The sequence below is a fragment of the Wolffia australiana genome, chromosome 4 (genome assembly GCF_029677425.1).
Source record: "Wolffia australiana isolate 7733 chromosome 4, ASM2967742v1".
NCBI classification, from domain to species: domain Eukaryota; kingdom Viridiplantae; phylum Streptophyta; class Magnoliopsida; order Alismatales; family Araceae; genus Wolffia; species Wolffia australiana.
The window spans coordinates 11,485,218-11,509,292 of NC_135838.1; the positions used below are offsets into that span (position 1 = coordinate 11,485,218).

At 43.4% G+C, this 24,075-nt stretch overlaps 1 protein-coding gene and 1 long non-coding RNA gene across 2 annotated transcripts; one reads left to right on the plus strand and one right to left on the minus strand.

The window, feature by feature from the left end:
* Positions 1 to 299: 299 nt before the first annotated feature.
* Positions 300 to 2,917, minus strand: LOC144702502 (uncharacterized). Its single transcript, XM_078574556.1, has 6 exons — positions 2,446 to 2,917; positions 1,588 to 1,786; positions 1,057 to 1,273; positions 832 to 945; positions 646 to 730; positions 300 to 583 (listed from the first exon to the last, which is right to left on the minus strand). Exons 1-6 carry the CDS (start codon positions 2,915 to 2,917, stop codon positions 300 to 302), a joined length of 1,371 nt encoding a protein of 456 aa, XP_078430682.1.
* A 6,662-nt stretch (positions 2,918 to 9,579) lies between these two features.
* Positions 9,580 to 13,223, plus strand: LOC144701937 (uncharacterized). The gene is made up of 2 exons (XR_013581150.1): positions 9,580 to 10,956; positions 12,693 to 13,223. It is a non-coding gene; the product is annotated as an uncharacterized LOC144701937 (long non-coding RNA).
* The last annotated feature ends 10,852 nt before the right edge of the window (positions 13,224 to 24,075 follow it).

Consider the following 24,075-nt stretch of genomic DNA (forward strand, 5'->3'; position numbering starts at 1 on the left):
GTCGAGAGCACCGACAATGCGACGTGCATCACTGCTGCACTATTCGCCACCATCTTCGTCATCCGGCCGGCTGAACCGCCCCGCCCAGCGGTAGTCGGGCCCACCAGCGCCTCGACAATTACCCGTGGAGCGTCGACCACGTGAAGATAGAGACACCCTTCGGCCCCCAACGAATTGAGGACCCGCGCAGGACCTTCCCAGGACACCCACCGAAAGCGGGACGTGCCGTTCAAGACGATCATCCTCCAAGAAGGACGAACGGATCAGCACTCTCCGCCGCAGGACATCGACGATGTTCGTCATGCATCATAGTGTGCCCAATGTCTCATTGTCTGGACAACAGCGTAGAACTCCTTGTCGTAGGTGGAGTAGGGAAACTTGGCATCGTTTAGGTTGTCGCTAAAGAATTCGAAGGGGTGGCCCTCCTGGCTCAGGACACCACCAATCCCGACGCGTGAAGCCTCACAGGTGACCTCGAATACCTTCCTGAAGTCGGGTAGGCGGAGTACCGATGCTTGGATCATCATGAGCTTTACCTGTTGGATAGCTTGCTCTATGGTGGGGATCCAAGTAAACGTCTCCACTTTGAGACAGTCGAGACGGAACTAAAGTTCTGTATGAATAGTTGGTAGAAAGTTGCAAGACCTATAAAGCTCCTAACGTCGTGTAGATTAGCCGGTGTCGGCCACAACGTGATGGCCTGGACCTTCTCCGGGTCTGCGGCAACGCCCTGGGCGGATACATAAACCCAAGGAAAGCGACTTCCAAGGTGAGGAAGCTGCACTTGTTGGGGTGTGCGCATGGCGGCTCGCGCCAAAGGACGATGCAAACCTGTCGGAGGTGGTCGAGATGCTCCTCTCTCGAGCGGCTATAGATAAGGATGTCGTCAAAGTAGACCGCGACAAACCTCCCGATGAACGCGCACACTACCTCGTTCATGAGACACTAAAAGGTACTCGGGGTGTTGGAGAGGCCGAATGGTATGACTCTCCACTCATATAACCTGTCCTTTATCTTAAAGGCGGTCTTCTAGTCGTCACCGAGATGGATCTGAACCTGATGGTATCCAGTCCTTAGATGTATCTTGGAGAAGATGGTAGAACCGGCCATCATGTCGAATAGGTCCTGTATGCGAGGAATAAGGAAACGATACTTGACCATTATCTTGTTGATGGCACGACTATCATAGCACATATGCCCCATGCCATCCTTCTCTTGGCTAGGAGGGCACGAACTGCGCAGGGGCTGAGGCGCTTCTGGATGAGGCCCTCCTCTAGGAGTTCCCGAACCTGTCATAGTAGTTCCTCGTACTTTTGGGGCTCCATGCGATAATGGGGCAGAATCAGCAAGGTCGTGTTGGGCACGAGATCGATCCCGTGCTGAATGTTACGCATCAACGGTAACCAACCGGGTAAGTCATCCGGGAAGACGTCGTCGAACTCTTATACGAGGGCCTCGATCTCTAGTGGTCGAGTTGCTACAGGCGGATCGGTGGGGACGTCGAGGGTGACAGAGACGCACAACGGCGTGTTGTTTCCCTCGCGGCCCAAATCTGTGGTGAACAAAGGCCCTCGAACGACCACTCACCCTACGGGTTTGATCATGGCCGGTTTGTTCGCTGGCTTCAGGATGATGCTCCCCACTTTCATGGGGAGTACGTCGTAGAGAACACTCTCATCAAAGGCAGTCGCCTTGAACGAAATGCGACATTGACGCTTCACCGGGATTGAAGAAGCGTCTATCCAGGAGACATTGTAGGGAGTCAGATGATCGATAGCGATCAGCCCTAGTCAAGTAACCATCATATCAGAGATAGCGTTGATGCAATTGCCTCTATCCACGTTCAACTTACACACCTTGCCATTGATCTTGACATATGTGTAGAACATCGAGGTGCGAAGGACCGCATCTACCAATGGTTCCGGCTTCGGTTTTGCCATAAGGGGCCTAGCAGGTGGTGTGACCCGTGGTGATGGCCGCACTCTACTCTTGCCGAGTGCATCGACGCCTATGTTGGCCAATGGTCGGTTGGCCGATCGTGGCACCACGAAGGGGGTCTCTCGTGCCTTGGTATTCTGTATGTACCTGACCTGTCCATCGGGTTCCTCATACTCGAGGCAAATTCCTCTTCCCCATGATAGTGATCATCTTGTCGCGTCGCCACACCATCCAGTCAGTCTGGGTCAACGTCTCCAGCGTTGATCATAGTGCGGTTGAGGGGCATTGGTTGGCCCGATGTTCTGTTCTCTGGCACTTATAGCACGTCACGTGTGCCTGACTGAGAGTGGTGTCGTGGGCCGGTATGTCGCTCGTGATGGCCCGAGCTAGTGGGGTAGATCTCACAGATGTTTCCTTACCCCCTGGTGGTCGGGGTAACCCTTGTGGTTACGGGTGGGGTAGTTTGAGCGGGGTTGGTGCGGATAGGTGGAGTCTGGAGTGCCATACTCACGATGGGTGCAGCGGGGTCGTCGGACGGATGCTCCATGTGCTGGTACGCCTCGTCAACTTCAGCCAGGTTGCACTTGAGGACCTGGTTGCGCAGGGGCAGTCTGAGTCCATGGACGAACAATCCAACTATGATTCTTGGGTCCTCCACGAAACGACATTGCATCCAACGCTCCTCGAAGGCTTCGATGTATTCCGTCACCGTGAGCTGAACTTGCTTGAGGTCGAGCCACGAGAGGAATAGGGACATCTGATATTGCCGAGGGACGTACTTGCTCTGCAACTTTAGCGCCATTTCAACCAAGGACATGATGGATCGTCCTCGTCGCTTGGCGGCAATACACTCGTTCTCCGAAAAGATCTTGGCTTGTCCGCCAAGTCTAGTGTCCGCGTATTCGGCACATAGGTCATCGTCCATGTGGTACCACCGAAAATAGGAGTTCACGTTTGACTCCCAATCGATGAACTCCATTGGTTTTCATGAACCCTCAAAGATGATAATGTCTACGCACGCTTCTCTGGATGTGGGTGCGGTGCTCCTCACACCGACGTTCGTCATTGTCCAAGTGCCGCTTGGGCACAATTTGGTCGTCGCGTCGCGGATCCTTGCGGGAACGGGGCGGGGTAAGCTCACAATCATGGTCATCCCAATGGTGGGGAGGACCCTCACGATGCGCGCGGCCGACAGGCATCGCGCGTTGTGTGTGCAGGATGTTGAGGGCGCCCACCCATTGCCTTTATAGGAGAGAGGTGGATGGGCCCCTTGAAACTACAAAGACAATGGGAAGGACTATAGGGGCTTGGGCCCATTAACGAGAGGAGAAGATACCCTCATATGGGAACTTCCCCTCACTACAATGCAGGTATGAAGAACAGAAAATCACGAAAGAAAACATAAATGTGGAAAAGGAGAGCGGTAAACAGGATCGAAGATGGCGCGTCTTTAGCCGGGATATTTGAATCCGGGTGCACGCGTCATCGCTTTGGCTTGTTGTGCAGCCTGGACGCAAATCAGTGGCGAGGTCCATAACGATGCCGACTCCTTGAGCGATGGTCCTGCGGTCTCAGACTGTGCTGTGCAATCAAAATGCCTTTATCCTCGCATCATGTATATATCGAAGGTTATCCCCTTACCTTACATTTATCAATCTTCAACACATTCTCTAAGGACCCACCTAAGCCTCTTTAGGGTCCATGTTAAATGGAAATATGATTTGTGGACTAAAGTCCATAATTTTAATGTGAAAGCTGATTTCTAATCAGAGCATATAGGCGTAAGTTAATTAAGGCTTGATTTCAGGTTTAAATTAAACAGTTTTAGTAGATCAATAAAATTCATAAATGATACTAATTATCAGTTTTGATAGCCCATGCATGGAGGATAAATAGTAAAATTATTTCTGGGTTTTTAAAATTCAAAAGGTTTAAGTAGTATGAATAGTTGTTAACTAGTTTAAGTGAATTAGTGTGTGAATGCTTCCATCTCATATGAGGTCTATCAAATCTTGCTTATGTGTCTAACTATTTCATTCAATTGAATTCTAAGTCAGGTAGGGGTACATAAGTCTTCGTGGGCTCGGCACTAAATCTCCCCTATTTGGGTAACCTTAATCCCTTCTGTTTTTTATTTTTACCTCTATTCATAACCTTCACACCTACTTCATGCCCTACCTTACAGCACGTTGCCAATTATAGCTATTACTAAAGTTATGCTTTATTTCTAGGTCTGTCCATTTCTATTATTTCAAAAACAATTTTAGTTTCTTACGTTTTACTCCTTTTTGCATGATTTGCTCTTCATCTTCTCAACATCATTTTTGCATCAAATCTTCTTGATGTACAATAGTGCCCTAAGAACAGAAGTACAGATGAGTTGGGCACTTTAAATATCAAGATTGGTTTTATATTCATGCATACTAAATTCAGTTCTGCTTGTTAAATAAATATTTTTCAGGCATTTGGTTACGAGTACTTTTTGATACTGTTAAAAAAATAAAATTTAAAAAACAAGATAAAAGATGTAGAAAAATGAAAAACGAAAAATCAATATATGGGCTTTTCTCAAATTAGTGTTCTTTTATTAATTCCTAATATTTCCCTTTTCATTTTGTGCGTCAAAGGGCTGCATATGCTTTTATTAACCTGGATAATTTTCTCAAGGATAGTAGTTCGCTCTATTTCATTATTCTACCTTGCAGCTATTGGGGGTTAGATATGTATATAGTACGTACAGTTGTACACCATGATTCATACACACTGTTAGACCCTTTTTTGCAATAGAACCTTTATTCTCTTTCTTCACCCTAAGAGTGTAGAGGAACCACACCATTCACATTGTTTCAAACATCTTCTTCTGTGCTTACCTAGGAGGAGATCAAAGCATAACTCCTGTTATGGCCTCAAAGGAAAGATATTGGAGAAGTCTAACTATGCGTACCAACCCCAGAGATAGACCGGTCTTGTTGCAGGGTTAAGTGAGGACCAATTTTGAAATGAGTTTAGGGGTTACATTTGTTTCTAGCATAGACCTTTAGACAACTATATATATCTACTCATCTTTATTGAACCCTCACCTTTTTAACACGAGTTTAACATACATATCCGTCAAGATCAGGTATCTAAATTATCACAAAGGGCTTTCCTCATGGATTGTGATTGATATCTGTAAATACTTTACTCGCATTAATCTTCACTATCAAGGATACCTGACAAAAGGAAGGAGAGCTAAAAGATATGGCTAAGAGGTTATAAATGATTTACTTTTAAACTATTTTAATAACATAAAAAATGTAGTGATAATTATGTCTGATTATAGCACATTCCTTTTTATTTTATTTATACAAAATTATAATATATTAGTTATAATTCAAAAACAAAAACCATAATTTATTTAATTTGTTGATTTACAAAAATAACCCCTCTTAGTTAGCTTAAATAAAGTGGAATATTCTTACTATTGTATTTGAGTTTTATTGAAAAAAAAGTATACAGGTAAGAACTGGATGCAAATGAGTCAGAATGAGACGTTACAGCTATGACTTCGACTGTATATGAAGCCAAATATTTAATCAGTAAAAAAGGTCCCCCTTAAGCCTACTTATATTTCATGTGAAAAGGACGCATGATTTGTAGAACTAAGTAATTTGAATTTAGAAGCCAGTGTCCTACTAGTGGATAAATGAAATACAAAAATCAATGCTGAATTTTGGGTTACTTGAAAACAGGTTCATGGGTTGAGAAGATTACGGCTTCTGAACAAAAATTGTTTTCACCATTGCTAGTATTCAACGATTTCTTCAATTAATGGAGCACAATAAGGAGAGAAAAATGTGAAAAATTGAAAAGTATAGACAAAGCTTTTTGTGAGATTCATTAGGGACAATGTGATGGTTCAAAACTATGGAATAGGTTCAGACTATTGCAACAAATCAGTCCACGCTCAAAAACTAATTATGTAAAAAAGGATACAAAACAATTTCTCCACTGCTCCCCACAACCCAATTTTTTTTTATCCCTTTGTAACTGAGGGCGAATAAGGCACATTTAGTGATATGACATTATTTACATATTTGTGTGCATTAAATTCATTATAGATGTAACTAAATCTCCCTAAAGTAGTTATGTTATTTATAAAGTAGTTTTAAAGTAGTAACGTGTTTTCAAACTTTTCAATTTGGGTGGATTATTTTACATTTTAGACTATAAAACACTTCTTTGAGTCCACAAATATTCAATTATTAAAACTTTAAATGCATATTATTTTTTTAGTATGTATACTAATATTTCCTACAGGGTTTTGTTGTGTTTAAGTACCACAATGATGCAGCCCAATATTTCATTTGTTGAAGGACAACCAATTAGTGACTTCTACACTAATGGGTGCCCCAGTCATTGAAAAAAAAATGTTTCCACATTAGACATTTGAATAATGATGAAGAATGACCAATTTTTATGTCTGCCTGGCCTTATGGAAATGTGGCAGTCCGTGACCCCTTAATTGAGGATGAAAAGGCCAAATCCTAGCAAATGATTTGGTGGGTAGTAATTTTTTGCTGTCTTTCGTCCATGCATATGGCTTCATCTTATAAAAAGCAAATTATCATAAAAATATCATGCATTTGTGTATCTATGATTGTCTGTTGTTCTGCTTTAAAACTAATTAAAATTTCCTTCATTTTCAATTTCTGATTACTTCAGACTTTTGGAAATTTTCAGTTTTTTGTTTCGCTTTAGATTCATGAAGAAAATAATTTTACAAGGAAAAGACTACAAATTTAGAATTACTAGTCCCGTTTCCTATTTTTTCAAAAAACATTCGCACGCTGTCTCAAATTTTTACACACGAGATTCACATAGAAATTCCCTTCTTAACGTGACAGGTAACATGACTTGGGAACAATTTGAGGAGAGAGGAACTGAAGAACGGATATCTATGATTCAAAAAAATTGAAACCTTAATATCTTAAGATCCGGCCGTCAGATTGATCTGAAGTGTTTGAGGTATTTGCATCTTCTCCTGATATTTTGTCCACTAGAGGAATTTGTATACCAATGTTGTGAAAGGGGGGAAACCTCTTTAAACTCTTTCCAACCATAGTTGGCTAGGAATGACACACCAAGCTTTGAAAGTCAAATTTTTATGCAGTTCTGGAATTAAGCTGGTGTGTTTCTTCTTCCCGTTTTGATCTTCTTCTTTTTAGTTCCCAAAACCTAGAGTTTGGACAAGATACTCATTCTCTAGGAAGAGTTATTAAGAGGAGAGCATCATCTTAGTTCAAGAGTGCAATCTAAAATAATTATAAAATAAGATAGGTCAATTACCATTGCTAAGATATCAGTTAGATTGAATCTACTATTATCTAGAGTATATTCAGATATTTTATTCAGTTCCCATTCAGATCTTGTAAGCTTTGGAAGTCAAATCCCCAAGGAAAATCTAGATCAAAATGGGAATGATTTATTTCCCTCCATTTTGTCATTTAGGTATTGAACCTTTCGGAGGGATATAGCCCTAAACACCACGATTGTTCTCATCATTCCTTCAGATGATCTCAATCTTTAGGAGAGGCTTGAAATCCCTTGATCCCCATCTATCCTTCTGCATCCTCTCTCTGTTTATTGGGCACTAGTGAAATTTCTATTTCCTAGAGCCATTAAATAGATTCACATTTTGAGAACGGCTCCCTCCATGTGGATCAACCCTTGGTCATTCTATGCTTTTGCTATTTTGAAAAGGCTTTATTGCACAAGCTTAAACCCAATGTCACGATAAAACTTGCATTTAATCACATCACTTTAAGTCTCATCAGTATCCATAAAATGGACCCCTCATTTTCTGTAAAAAATATCTTCAACTTACTTAATCTTTCAGGATACAGAAAGAATAGGAGATTCTGAAGATCCATCGAGGCTTGCCCTAGACACGAAAGTGTTTTCCATTAAGTTAATCTCTTAATTTATATTTATTTATCACCATCACTTCCATTAAGTTAGATGCACAACTATCTTTTTCCTTCGTCCCAGTTCAGTATCATCACTACATCATATCATGTCACTTTCATCCCCAATCTTCGTATCATATACACTAATACTCACCGAAACTATAACTCACCTATTTAGTCATCTTATCCCAATATCCATATTATGATTCATTGTTTCCTCTTCACATCTTGATCTATATTACTCATTTTTAATTTCACATGGTCTACTCATATCCTCCTACTTGTTACCTTTTCACAATACTCATCTTACTCCTATTAAATATTTATTATCACACTTCATGTATTAATTCTGGCTCATATATTTTTAATCCCCATTTCCAGAGAACAAACTGCTAATATTCATTCTCAATGGAGATCACCCATACTCATTGCTTGCCAGTGAAATATATTTGTGCACTGATAACTTTGACATACATTTACTGTTATAAACTCAAAATTACATAAGATAATTTAATATTAATTTCAAATTCAGTTTATATCCCAAAAATTCCAAAAAACTCATACAGAAGTTGGGAATCTGGCAAATTTTATTAATATGATTATACTATAGTATTTATTTTAATATTATTAGGTAGTTTTATTTTGTTGTCATTAATTAACATCACATAAAATAATAAAAATAAAAATATTATCTAGTTAAAAAAGTCAATCTGTGTTTTTTTTAATTCAAAATTGAATTTATTAACTATGTGATTTTTGTGGATTCGACCCTTACTGTATCCTTAGAAAGGACATTGTAATCCATTTATTTGCATAAATTAGAACTGAAAAATATATTTTAATTGTAACATTTTCTTCCTCAACTTGACTTTTGGTTATTCAACCATAAAGGTTTTGATAATGTTATTTAACTCTAATTCTACAAATATAAATCAATATTAATATTTTTACACATTAAAGTCTATTTTTTCCAATAAATGACTTTATTCTGACTTTTAAGGATCTCAAAATATACTAGAAAGTGAGGACGATGAAAATTATAAAAATGAAGTAATAATTTTTTGACATCAGTTTTTTTTCTCGAGTGAAAATAGTAAAGAGAATGTGAAAATGAGAAACCCATCGGGTCATGATATATCTATTTGATATTAGTTCAAGTCTGTTAAAGTTCTCTGGACTTCACGAATCGAAAGGTTAAACTATATTTCTTGGATGTGTTCCTTAAACAGAATGTTTCCTCAACAGGGAATTTTTATATAGTGATGGCGCACCCCTTCAAGGATCACCGACGCCATCGGCCGTGCTGCCGGCCACTGTTATCGAAAGCTGAGTGAACAAAATGCTCGATTATATCATTTCATTCTCGTTGTTTTCCTAGTCGTGTCTCGTGTTGTCTTCACGTTCGTCCCATTTTCTTAGCACGGCACTGCACCCCTTGTTTTTGTTTTCACCATCAATGCAAAGGGACCCTTAGTCTTCTGGATCCCCTTCATTGGCCCTTGTCTTGTCATTTCTCTTCTTATTTTACTTAGTTTTATTTTATCCCCTTTTCCATTGTAATGAGGGGCCCATTATATAAGGGCCCCTTTACATGACCCTTTTCTTCCCCCCCTTGACCCAAGTTGGGGGCCCATTGACCTCTCCCCTTTATAAGGGAAGAGAGGGCACCCTAGACAATTCAGACCAGGAAGAACAAGAAAGCATCGTCGTTGAATTTTTCTGGTCTACCCCTTCTTCTGAGAAGAAATTGCACAAAGGAAGGGGAGAAGAGGAAGGTCGAGAAGGCATAGGAGAAGAACTTGCCTGCTTGCAGGCTATTTCTGCCGCCTAATCGCAGGGAGGTTGTGCTGGGTTCTCGCTGGGTGAAATTTGAGCCCAAAATTGGCCGACGGCCATTACCTTTGCATAAGGGAAATTTCATCAGTATATGCCCGATTATTGCCATCAGAAAGGGGACACTCTTCTATGCTGTGAGTTCGATCTGATCTGCACTCTGGAGGTCACTCCTGGGACAAGCCAAGAGCAATTCACTGGTTGTTCAAGTTGGAGGAAATTCTACGACCGTGAAACATCGCCGGAAAATTTCTTGATCTAACAGTCCATTCCCCGCTACGCCTGTTTGAACGGTGGGGAATGAGGCTGTCGACCAATTTTCTTTCGCCTGGAAAGGCGACGACACTTTCCGAAGCCAGTCCTGTGACCGTTGGATGTCGCTAAACTATTCCTCAACCCTGGGAATTCCGGCGGCCGTGAACGATCACCCACGAGATCGCTCAACCTCACGTTTCCCCTCCCGCTACACCAGCTTGAGTGTATGCTAGCCGGGAACAGTTCCAACAACAACCTCGTCTCATCCAACCGCTTAACGGAGGATCACTGGACTCGTTCCCGAGTCCAGTGATCCGTTCCCGAGTCGGCAATCACTGGACTCGAGGTGGCCAGGTACGGGCAGTGACTGCTGACGCCTCAAGGACGTATGAAGCGCGTCGATCCAACGGACTTGGAATAGCCCCACCCGCTCTTGAGGCGGCCTAGCGGGCGATCCAATTGCCCACACCCCAACTCATGATTCCAGCAAGTGTTTCCTGGCACTGTGTGAGATCAGGTGACCAATGACACCACCCCGCCAGCTATTGCACTTTCGGACGGGAATTCCGCCGCGAAGGCGAGTTTGACCCGTTGCTGCCCACTCGCCGCAGTTGGCACGGTGTCGCTGTCGTGGCGTATTTCATCGATGCACGAACTACGATCAGTTTCTGGCTGGAGCCGCAACCGCTGCCACTTTCGCTTTCTCTCTTCCTCCGACCTTTACAAAGAGCTCCAGCAGCACAGCCGCTCGTCGAGCCGCCATGATCTCTCCGGCAACTCGCTGCCACACCCGCTTTGACTGACACCGATGTCGACGAAATCCTGCCACTTTCGCTTTCTCTCTTCCTCCGACCTTTACAAAGAGCTCCAGCAGCACAGCCGCTCGTCGAGCCGCCATGATCTCTCCGGCAACTCGCTGCCACACCCGCTTTGACTGACACCGATGTCGACGAAATCCTGCACCCCAAGCCATACCGACGAGGTACTCCCTCCTCTCCCGTCGCTCGTTTATTTACCTTTTGCAGTATATTTTTGTCTTGACTCCACCGCGCTCGGGCTAGGTAAGTGAGAGAGAATAATTGAGATAACTACGACTCTGTGAGTGTCTTACCAGCACGGACGAGACCGTCCATTATGTGCGAGCCCTACAGATAGAATCCGTTCGGCCCTAGATGGCTTCATCGCTCTGACGAGCGTCGAGAAGCCACTATCGCCATCACCCGGCGGCCCGATCCAAGCTTGGAGCTCGGTGCCTCCCTCGAGTCGGAGTCTGCACATACGACACGTAGGACATTCGTATTTTCATCGTAGCTACATTGACTCGTTAGGGTTACCCGTCGGACGACGACACCGTCGAAGTTCGATACCTTCATCCTTTATATAGGACGACGTCATAGAAGACGTCCAACATCATATAGGTTTTTTGAGAATTTTTGTATTTTAGCGCATCCTAATGGACTGATTCAACTATTTTTATTACTTATTAAAAGAATGCGTGTGAGCAGGAGGTGAGGACATTTTCACTTTGCATCAACTCTAATTACAATGATCTATTTGTCCTTTTGGCTGATTATATTGCTATGTAGGTAGTATATGTGTGTATGTATGTAGTACTTTCTAATGGTAATCAAAAGTCAGCGTACTCGTACTTGAATTTGAACCACATTTGGGTTGGCCTAAAGGAATTATTGCGCTGTTTTTCACAGATGAAAGAACTTAAACAAATATGAACCTCTGGATGATGGGACTCTCTTAGGACCCAAGAACCTAAGCTCTGTTTACAAGGAAAGGATATTATTAATCCATTGAATTTTAGTCACCATGATTTTATAAATGCCTGAATCTTACGATTGACGTAATGAAAAGGTATTAACAAAGATCTGTAAATAATGGCTTAATAACATGCAGTTGCTTACATATATATCGTTGTGGATGTTTAACAAATTATACATATATATCTTTGTGCAAAGTTAAAGTTGATCTTCGTCGGTAATAAGAAAGGGTAATCATATGAACCGTATCCGTGGAAAACATATTTGAGTGTGCAGTTGCTAAGGATAATGGAAGATAACTTCTGACCGATTGACTTGGAATGGACAATATCGTTTCAGAGATAAAAATAAATAAATCAAACGAGTGGTAATACATCGGGGGACTCAACTCGCTGGAAAGGCAGAACATCCAAATAAAATTGTATACGCTGAACCGACCATAAGACTATTCGTGCTTTCCCAAACTATAAATTTAATAGATGCTGCCCTTTGCAACGTTTTTCCTATGATACTGACTATCAGGCGCGCGAGATTTCACCGAAATTCCATGCGACGTTGCGCGCGTTTAGGAAAACTAAAGTCAACCTTCGCAATTGTGGCGGAAACTTCTCACCGTGGAAATTTCAAGCGTAAGCCCATAAATAAATAGAGTTTGAAAGTTTCGTCTGAGCGTGGTTCTGCAACCCGATAATAACGCCCGTAGAACAGGACCCTCTTGGGGGTGATGGATTGCTGTAGTGGCGCTCTGACAAACGTCGCAAAAACTGGTCCCCTTTCCGGATAGCTACAAAGAGGACAGTGGGCATAAAAAAATAAACAATATTAAACATAACGTGTGGCGAAAGTTTCACGTTATATTACAGTTCGTTAATAAGATCATCCCCACAAACAAAAACATAAAATAATGAAAACTATTGTATAACTGAGTGGCATTTTCACAATGCAGATTGGGAGCTTCACGCGTGTTTCCTTCCGCCAACATAGCTCCTCATATATTTGATGGTGATTGCCTTTCCCTCTGCATAAGGAGATGGAGTCGACAACCATTATCATTATTGTGATCGTCATTTTCGTCGCTTTGGTGTTTCTGAGCATTCTCTGTAAGTGTATGCGCGGTGGGAATGTGGGGTTGCAGTTCTCTGCGGGGGACTAGTCCGATACCCAATTAAAGTTGCGTGGCTCGGTGCGCTGGCGTAGCGGGAAACAAAGGGTTGATGGCTAAGGATTATGGTGCAAATAAAGCAATAGAAAGCTAAAGTTCGTGTCTTTTTGTTTTCTGAGTGTTCTCGGTTATTGCAGATAGATTCTGCTGTTAAAGATATGTATGATTGGGGGCATCCTGTCTATCTTACCGGGCTCCTGCGCCTATAGTGTGTTCCATACAATTGTCAAGTTCATGCGTGTAATCTTCTTATGAGAGTTTTGTTTCACTGTCTATTGGCGGTGTACAGTGAAACGTGGTTGACGGTTTTATTCCTATCAGAGCCTTCTTACTTGCTTTCTGCGCGTCTGGGATGGACTAGCCGTGGGGTTCTTCAAAAACTATGTCTGATAACTTGAAAAAATAGAAGTTTTTTCTTGTCCCCGACTAGGCTGTGACATTTGAACGGGCCCGTCGCTGATATGCTACGGAAGAGAGAAAGTGAGGAAATACCTGTGAGTTATTGTTCGGATTTAATTTACGACGGTATGGAAACTGAGCAGCCGAACAAGTATATATTCAGGGGATTTAATTACTCGATTTTTTGTGAATTTTATAAACTTTCAATGAAAAGTAAATAAAATGAATCCCGCATGCCCGAAAATGTGTTTGCTTGACGAAAGTGTTATTATGCTTGTAATTTTACGAATCTCTAACAAACAGAAACTCGATATTGTTATAATCAAAGCACAAACAGCTTTTCATTATTATGAGTTGAAATGATTCCGTAGGGGAACGGCACATCAGTTCTATGGTGGCGCTTCTTGACAAGTGATGGAATTTGACACCATAAGAATCCTAATAATTGTCGGATAACATTACAATTTTCGGATAAGATGGAAGAAGTTTCGATAATTTGCTTAAGATGACTAAGACGGTAAGACCGCAACTTCCACATATCATTCTCTGCTTATATCAAAGAGCACATCATTAAAGATTGAAATATGAGAACTGTAAATGTACAAAAGGGATTGGTTCTATGTTTAACTATTTATGAAAAGTCTTAATACTACATTCGGAGAACCCATTTGGGCATCCAGAAACTGTTATTTCAAGTAAATCATTTAAAAGAAGAATGTTAAGCGTTTCACTCACCACGGCTGCCCCGAGCGATGGTCGGAAGTGGAGGAAAACGGTCCGGGCCATGACTGAATGACTGGTTAACCTTGTCTGATTGCTGAACAGACACCGAAATGGGCGGATAGACTATAAAGCGTGACTCTGGTTTCTCCATGTGAAAACCTAAAATAAGTAGGGCTAATAAGTCAACCTGTTGCCCGGATCTCATTCTTCCATCTCTTAAACTCGGTCGCTATTATGCACTCTCGAGGTCTGTGTGCATCCGATGGTATGCAAATTAATACCCAAATAGAATGTTTCGCACATAATTATCTGCATAAAATATGTAGTTTGTTTGTTATCATATTGTAAACTGATTAAAGCTGCCTTTAGTGGGCTTTTTAGTTAGCTAGAATTTCTCTCATTCCTGCCAATTTACTAGCCTTATATTCACGATGAAATTAGTTTTACAACACACAGGTACTCATTTTCAATAACAAAAGCCTTTTAGTAATTTTTCTAGACTCGTCCATATTTCTCTTGGAATTTCTTGCACTTCTTTGATTAGTTTGGCGAGTTTCTTCTTCTTGATTATATTCTTTTATGTTGCCACAATGCCAAGCAGGTTGGAAATAGCCATGCTTTTGGAGAGATCATTCATGGAAAGCATCGCCATAGTGCAGGAGTGCATAAAAACCCAAAAAAGGTTCAGATAGTTGTCCCTCATTCCAATTATCAGTGCTTTGACATTTAACTCTTCATATTGATTTCCTATTTGCCATTCCAGACTTCTGCTCTTCGAGAGCTTTCTCTCCAAGTGGAGATGATGCTAGATGACTAGGACTGACAGGTGTGGGTCACTCTACTCAACTAAGGATGGATAATACAGAACACAAATCAACATGATCAACTTTCGAACATTTAAATCTGGTGAAAATGTTGATGGTGTAGCCCCTTTCCTCGATTGAGGGCGGGCAGATTGTCTTACAACCACCGCAGTGAAAACAAAGCTCTAAATCTAGTATCACGAGAAGGTTCAAACCTATTGAACTAAGTCCGACAGCGGTTAAAAACACAAGAGGAACACTGGAAACGTAATACAGCCAACAAAGAGGAACGTATGGACGTTTGGCACAAGAGTAGTGGGAAGAAGCAATGCAGACAACTGACGATGACTCATTGGCGGATCGAATGATATGCATTTTGACAGGGTGTCACAGAACCTAAACGGTAGGTACGACGACTGGTGGCTGTGTTGGTGACGGGGGGTTACATGACTGCGCGCGGGGACCGTGGGGCAGGCCACTGCATGCGACGGCCAAGCGGGAGGGCAATGGCGTCGATGGTTGCGTGCGGCAGCAGAACGGAAGGTGGCTGTATTGGCCTTAAATTCTCAGAAGAATAAAACTTAAATTCCAAAAGAAAATCACCAAGTAAATCAGTACAGCATTGGCCTATGTAATGGCCTTGGAGGAAAGAGAAATTTAAAACAATCGTAAAATTCAAATGTAATTTAAATGATGCTCGGATCCCCGGTCTGAAGCTGGTGCTGGCGACGTGTCATGGCACGATACGCTTCCAGCGGTAGTGGTGTCAGGTTCGGTGATGGTGCATGGTCGTGTACACCACCAGGAGAGAAAGATCAAGAACCCCTAACTCTGTGAACCCTTGTCTGCCCCGTCTTAAGTTATGATCTTCAAAAGAAGATTGATCCCAGGCTTATTATTTAAATTCTTATCTTTCCTTCACGATACTTATGTTCTTAAGAGAAGGACCATGTTATTGTGAACAAATATATCTATATCCCTCTCTATCTATCTATCTATCTTTATATATATATACATATATATGCATCTATATCTCTCCTATACTCTTGTGTAAAATTTCATCACATCAACCTTATAAATACCTTTCCAATATTATTGCTCTTCCTCTATGACCCCGAAGCCCTTTTAACTCTACAATCCATGTAGCTTCAATATCAATAAATATCCGTAAAATTTCATAAGCTGAAATGCCAATGACACTATTTCATAATCTTAAATATATATACTATTTAATAAATTTTGGAAATGAAAGCTTGAGCTTCAATTGACACCAATTATGAGTATCCTTTGATGTCCAGCATCTGTATAAGTGGCAACCTGCTCGTCACTTTCACAACCCATTTTGGATCACTCTGAAACTTGTTTTAGTGAATTGGAACAGTGAAAATCTATTGGGTTTGACTCGAAAGTTGGCCCAACTGGATCACTATAGCTCCAACTTAAAGAGATTTAAGGTTTGAGATCAAATTTGGACTTAAATGGACCATCTCAAGCCATTTTTAGTCTGAACCACCATCGTGGTCGGATCAACCAATCCAAAATGGATGAGTCAGGTTGGTCCCACAAACATTAGTCAGTCGGCCTGACTGGGATTGATCGTCTTGGATCAAGGACATCAGATCGGATGGGCCTTCCCTACCTTGATCAAGTATGTTCAATTGAAACACATCCCCAACAAATTGGACCGACCGACCCTGATCTGGTTGGGATCTCTAAGAACAATGGGATCGGCTCGATTGACCATGAACAGACCAGGCCATGCGACCCCATATGGGCTATCTCGAGAGTCTCCCCACATAGGCTTGAGCAAAATTGAGCGGGTATAACTGATTGACCTTGAGTATGTTCCCTCGAGACTAGCCCCAACAGACAAGGATGCTCATTTCCATACGTTAGATAGAAACAGCCTGATCATCGTGGCTCATTCCGAGAGGATTGGACAGACACTAGTTGTGCAAGGAGACATGCCCCCCCCTCGTCTACTACGTCCCAACCAATGATGTGGGTGGCTCGTGTAGCCGGTACCTGACAACATGCTTTAGTCTAGAAACTACAGAAGATCGTGCTCCTCCCTTCATATGCTGACATGATCCCAACTTGGAGTTATACTGAAACAATGGGGATACGCCTCATTGAATTCTCCAAAGAGGAGGTCTTAAGGATGGCAGCTCCTTACGCATTTACCGGTGTAGCAACATTTACTACCAAGTGTCTCCTCATTTATGACACAGCAAAGACATACTTGGCACTAGGGAACTTCCTTGGAGTGATTTTTTTGGAGCCTACAACCACCATACAGTTTTAATCCAATTCCATTTTGAAGAGGACGTTAGGAAGGCTTGGAGCCACACCACATGGATAATTAGTTGATCCATACGTATAAATGGACAACAGAGCAGATGAGCAACTCTCATCATCATTACCTCGCTTTGTTCTAGTGTGGATCGGTTTCCTTGGCCTAAAACCACATATCCTCATGCCCAATGCTCTAGAATCAATAGGCAGCATTGTAAGAACATTAATACATATTGATAAAAATGTACATTTGTTCAATCATATGATTCATATATATGTTGAGATTGACCATTTGGAGCCTCGTCACCATATGATTCTCATTAGGAATGGAGATGAGTTGATCCGTCAGCCCATTATGTACGAGAAACATTCACCAAAAATCTGTACACACTGGACACTTCTCGGACACACCACCCACACGTGCAGTATACCTTGCCAGGTACCTGCAAATTTCATCCCCCCTTACCCTACAATGAGTACATAGTAGATGTCAAAAACACTCTGCAAGGGTGTCACCCAAATCAGAGGCCACCACCCACTGTACGATAAACCATGCACCGCAAGGGGAGCCGAGCGCACCGTGTACTCTTAATCGAGCCCCTGCCCTTGCCAAATGTAATTCTAAAGCTAAACAATGTGTGAAGAATGGTGTTGACAAGCAGCCCAAAACTCCCAAAGGCTAAAGCTATACTATTTTCTACCTTCGCATCATTCAATTGCAAAGAGGCTACACTCCATGCACTAACCTCAAATACGTTTTCCTTTTTGGAAACATTAGAGGGGCTTGATGCTGGAGAGCGCATCAAGGTGGAGGAGAGTTGGCCTAGTCAAGCCCCTATCGCCATTAGCCATGCTCCAAGATGCTCTGCCCTTTGCCCTTCTCGCCCTTCACCTCTCGTACCTCACCATCCATTGTTGTTACTATTCATCCCCTACATCTCTCCCTATATGTACTCCCAGTCCCCTCCCCCCATCCCCCAACACTAGCTACCTGCCACATTCATCCACCATCTCATCCCCTTGCCGCCTAATGCCCCTTCTTCATCTTTCTATCTTCACAACTCCTAGCCTCACAATGCCCCTTCCTCGCAACCCAACACCCCTACCCCATCCGCCCACTGTCACATCCCTTACCCACCCAACACCCGTTCCTCGCCACCTGACACCCCTTCTCCATTCACCCTCTATATGTGCTACGACAGTCAAGCCATCAACAAGATAATGGTCAAGTACCGGTTTCCCATTCCCCGTATACAAGATCTCTTCGACACTAATGCCCCATTCCCCGTATACAAGATCTCTGTAGTGGGTACCATCAGGTATGGATTTGTGCCGGTGAGGGAGGGAAGACCGCCTTTAAGAATAAAGACAGGTTGTATGAGTGGAGAGTCATCCCTTTTGGCCTCTCTAACGCGCTAAGTACCTTCATGCGGCTCATGAATGAAGTACTCCGCACATTCATCGGGAAATTTGTTGCCGTCTACTTCGACGACATTCTCATATATAGCCGCATGTGAGACAACCATCACGAGCATCTTTGACAGGTCTGCATGGTTCTCCGAGGAGAACAATTATACGCCCATCCAAAGAAATGTAGCTTCCTTACCCTAGAAGGTACATTGCTAGGTTTAATTGTATCAACTCAAGTCGTTGTCGCTGATCCAGAGAAGGTTCGAACCATCACATCATGGTCTCCGCCAGCTAACATCCATGACGTACGGAGTTTCATCAAACTCACCACATTCTACTGGCGATTTATGCAGAACTTTAGTTCTGTATGGTTCCCATCACCGACTGCGAACAGGTAGAGCCGTTCACGTGGACTTAGGCAGCATATCTTGCTTTCCAGCAACTGAAGCTCATGATGACTCAGCGCCCGTCCTTCGCATAGTGGACTTAGGGAAGGTCACTTGTGATGGTTTTGGTGTTAGAATCAAGGGTGTGCTGAGCCAGGAAGGGCACCCCCTGGAGTTCTTCAATAAGAAGCTGAATGATGCAAGACACCTCTACTCGACCTGCAACAAGTAGTTCTACACTGCCGTCCAGGCATTGAAGCATTGGAGGCACTATCTCCTATTGAAGGAGTATGTACTTTTCTCGGATCACGACGCGCTCATGTACTTACACTCACAGGAGAAGTTGAGTGATCGCCACGCGAGGTGGATCGAGTACTTACATGATTTTACCTTTGTCATCAAGGACAAGAAGCAAAAAGATAATGTCATCCCCGACACACTCAAGCGACAAGCGCATATGCTTAGTGTCATCAAGGTAAATATCATAGGGTTTGAGCAGATTCGAGAAGGGTACACTAGCTGCCCTGACTTGTGGCATACCATCACGGAGATCCAGTAAGGACCGTCCCACAAGATCAAGGGCTATGTCATCACCGATGGTTACATGTGCTTCTGAAACAGGTTGGCATACCATACACGTCACTTCATGACTTCCTAACTTGGGAATGTCACGTCGGAGGTCTTAGTGGCCACTTTGGACGAGATAAGGCCATAGCTGCTGTAGAATACCAATTCTACTAGCCCACCTTGGAGCACGATGTTAGTAACATTGTCGCCTAGTGCTGGTGTATGTAACTTGACCAAACTGGTCAATAAGAGCGCAGCGTTATACACCCCGCTACGCGTGCCCAAGCGTCCAAGGGGCGAAGTCAGTATGGACTTCATCCTAGGGTTGCCCCAGACCGTATAACTGCATGACTCTGTCATGGTATTCGTTGGTAGGTTCTCAAATATGGCTCACTTCGTGCTCTTTGGGAAGACATCCGACGCAACTCAGGTCGCACAATTAGTCTTCCGAGAAATTGTGCGTCTACACGGATTGCCCCCTTCGATTGCTTCCGACTGGGACGTCAGCTTCACGAGCTACTTTTGGAAAACTTTTTTGAGTCTCCTCAGGACAAAACTCAAGTATTCAACAACTTACCACCCTTAGAATGATGGTCAGACGGAGGTTGCCAATCGACGCTTGGGTAACCTACTTGTGTGTCTAGTAGGCGAGTGACTCAGGACATGGAACTTGATCATTCCTCGCGCTGAGTTTGCGTACAACTCCTCGTTCACTCTCCGCGTTGAGTCCATTCGAGATCGCTTATGGCCAGGCTCCTCATCGACCCCTCGAGTTAACACCTGTAGATCCTCATGTTATGGTTTTTGAGGACGGTCTTGCATCCGCACAACATGTTTATTTGATGCATAAGCATATTCATAATAGAATCATGAATCAAAATGCATTGTACAAGTAGGCTGCCGACTTGCATCGCTGACCCCGAGTGTTTGACGCGGGAGACCGTGCAATGGTGAGACTTAGACCAAAGAGATATTCTCCCTAACGGCAACTAAGCTGCATGCTTGTAGCCATGGCCTGTTCTCGATCCTCTAAAGAGTGCCCGATATTACCTACGTCATTGAAATCCCTCCTATGTGGGGGGTCAGCTCCGCGTTCAAAGTGGCAGACCTAGCTCTATATGGAGCCCCTTCTTTCCCCTCCCATCCAGCGTTTCTAGACCCCTTTAGTGTGAGTGAGTTTGCCGCAACCACTCCCCTTACCATTTCACCCGATTGGCACGAGTATGTCGATCATATACTACAGGAGTGATGGAGGACCATCCAGCCAACTCGGCTCTGATCCGTCACCAGCCTCGTCGCGGAACCCAAGCCGATGTGAAGAATCCATAGTTCCACTAACACGTTTGACAAGCGGCATCATCGTCTCGCTTCGTGTCCAATGTTTGGGTGCAAAATTTTATGGTTTAATGTTTCATTGTTGTCGGACTGACGGGAGGCCCCTCCTCCGCGAGTACCGGTCTCCTGAATGCTTTCTTTATTTGAATTTGATTTTGTGTCCTCTTTAGGGGAAGAAAACCTTCTTGGGTTTCTCTTCTCCGAAAGAGTCCTCTTAAGATAAGCCCAATAGGCTCTCCCTTAAGAGCCTATTGACAGAAGTCATTGTTCAATTGTGAACATCCAGATCTCATTTTTTCAAGTTGACACTTTTTTTTTGTTCTGGTTCATCATGCTGAGTTCCTTCCAGAAAAAAGAAGATAGGTACAACGTAGAAGAATAAGGGGAAACTTGAACATCGTTTGATCAATGACAAACTTTCACCGGGGCGTCGTGAAAATCAGGCCGATCAGTGGCCCTTCCCTGACCCTCCCAGGTCTCGGATCTTCTCAATCTTGAAGGCCAATGAATAGCTACATATCAGGATTGTTTTGCGTTCTATTACCAGAATATTTCCTCTCCCCTCGGACTCCGAAATCTGCATACAGACTGCAATGTGCCAATCAGTCTCAATGTGGTGCGGCAGGTCGAATGATCCTTTTCCAATCTTGGCCAAGAATTGGAACGGCTAATGTGGGCTTATTATTTCTAGGCTGTCACTCATTTTCCCTCATTCATCGTGTCAAGCCATCGGCCTGACAATGATCTGATCTGTCAGCCAGATGAATCACGATCCATCGTAGACCGTGTTCATCTACATCCCAGATCATTCCTATTTGTTCATCTCTTCCAAAGGTTCTTACTCTCTCATCATTGACTGGAGTCCACCCCTTAATGTGGAAATTGAGTCACAATGATCAACCAGAGGAAACGTTAGTGTCAAACTATTTTGACAGACTATGTTGCTGCGTTCCTCCGCTAAGTGGTTAAGACATTCGCTCACAGTCAATATATTGGATTGTCTGGGTCATTTAATTTCTGGATGGTTTTGACATCAACTCTCTATAGCCCCTAGAATACGATTTCTAGGTTAAATCATTCCACCTTTCCCCACCTTTACAGCGTTACTTACTTTTTTCAGTGCTGGTCTCTAATTGTCCTCTACCTCGAGTGAATTTAAGAGCGGAATTTAGGAATCGCCACCCTGTTGTGTTAAAAATATTTCTTAACGGTGTTGGATTGGATCGACTACATTGATAGTGTGGTCGCTCTTGGACAGATCGTTCCCCACTTAGCGACTTTTGAACTGTTTACATTGATCATTGGGAGTTTGATTAAGACGAAACCCATCTCGTGTCGTATAGTTGATCTGTGTCATGGATTATTCAAGGATCAACATACTTCCAGATGGTATTTTCTCGAATCATCTTAATATTCCACATCAATAACATAGCATTTTGTGTATATCATCATGACGTGATACGAAGTGTCGATTCTGATCGTCGTGTTACATCAAGGAGGTAGTTAACCATGCAAGGGACTAGGTATCACGGAGGTTTTTGATGCGTTACAAGAGACGAACAAGTGTCAACGACTCTGCGACTTACGCAATCAGATCTCCTTCAGCCATTGCCCTTCGCCACCATCAACTTGTTGGAGCTAAGTTCTTCCGACCGCGAGAGGATTGATGAAGCACGCCCAAGCATCATCGACAACACGTCATTGAAGCCATCTTTGTCAACATCAGCATCACTGCCGGTCCATATCCAGCCCGACCGGCACTCCAAAACATCCGTGACGACGCCCAGGTTTAAATACCCTGCGGTGTAGGACATCCGCGATCGTATCTTTGTGTTCGCGTTATCTGTTTTCTGCCATCTTCATTTGTTTTTTCCGTCGTTCCTATCATTTTAAGTTTCCTCATATTGTCCTTTGTTTCTTATTTGTGTTGTAATGAAGGGGGTATCCTTATTGCATTATCCTTTCTGAACTAATGTAAGGGCCCATCGTGGCTCTATATAAGGCCATGATGGGACCACGTTCAATCTTAGATCTGGAAATTTGGTTTTGCAGTTATCGTTCAAGCCTACACGTGACATCACGAGAAGAGGAAGAAGAAGGAGGAGAGGAGGAAGAAGGAAGAAAGAGAAGAGAGGAGGGAAGATTTAAAAAAAGGAGAGAAGAGAAAAAAGGCATCGCCTGTTCCATCTTCCTTCTCCCATCCCACTTTCTCACAAACCTTAAATTTGGTGATCGTGTGCCATTCATCATCGTCGCCGACCGTCTAGCGGCGCTAGCAGAAGATTCAAGAGGGAGGACGGGAAGGAGGAAGATAGGGAAGAAAAAAAAAGAAGGCAATAGGAGAAGAGAGGAAGGGATCGTCCCTCTACCCTTTTATTCTTTCCACCCTGCGTGAGTTCTACCGTACATGAATTTCAGCAATCAGGCACAAATCCACAGCTGTTGCCATCCATTTTCCCGACAAAATCTGAAGAAGGAAGAAGGTGATATAGGAAAGGGTCGAGGAAGGGGAAACGTCGTTGAAGCAATCCCTTCCCCTCGCTCATTTCTGGTCTTTTGTGGCTTCCGGTACTATGCACATCCATCCAAGAGGCACGCCAGCCAACCTGCTGAGAAGACAGAAAAAGAATAGGATGCAAAGGGGGACTTGGAGTGGCGAGAATCTAAATCTCCATCGCTGCAACCCCTCTCCGCCATGAATTCTCCCTCGGGCGAGCTCTTGGCGTCGGCCTTTGGGATCTTCGCCGAGCCGCATCTTTCCCACTCTTGCAACGCGCCTGATCTCCAATGCCATATTGTATCATGCCACATTGTATCCGCACAATCGGCCGCACCAGTCACCCTATTGTATCACGCCACTAGACAGTGTAGCCAAGCCATCAGCTAGCCGCACCATTGTGTCGTGATAGTTTCAACAGTCACAATTCACACCCGCATACCATCTGAGCCACCTCACCATGCTGCTCCAAGACGCGTCATTGTGACAACAACCTCCTCTTTACCGGATATCTTCTTCGCTACCACTCTCTATCTGCTGCCCGGCTGCCACACCGCTACCGCCCAACGAGCTACATCGTGTCATCCCTGGCACGTCTCACACCACACATGTCCGTCTCAACTTGTGGCCCGACGAAGATGATGACGACAACCAACACCACTAATGAGGTACATCATTCCCCTTGCTCGTCAGTTGTATTACATCGTCCTGTATATTCCCGACTGAAATCCACCGTGCTCGGGTTAGATTAA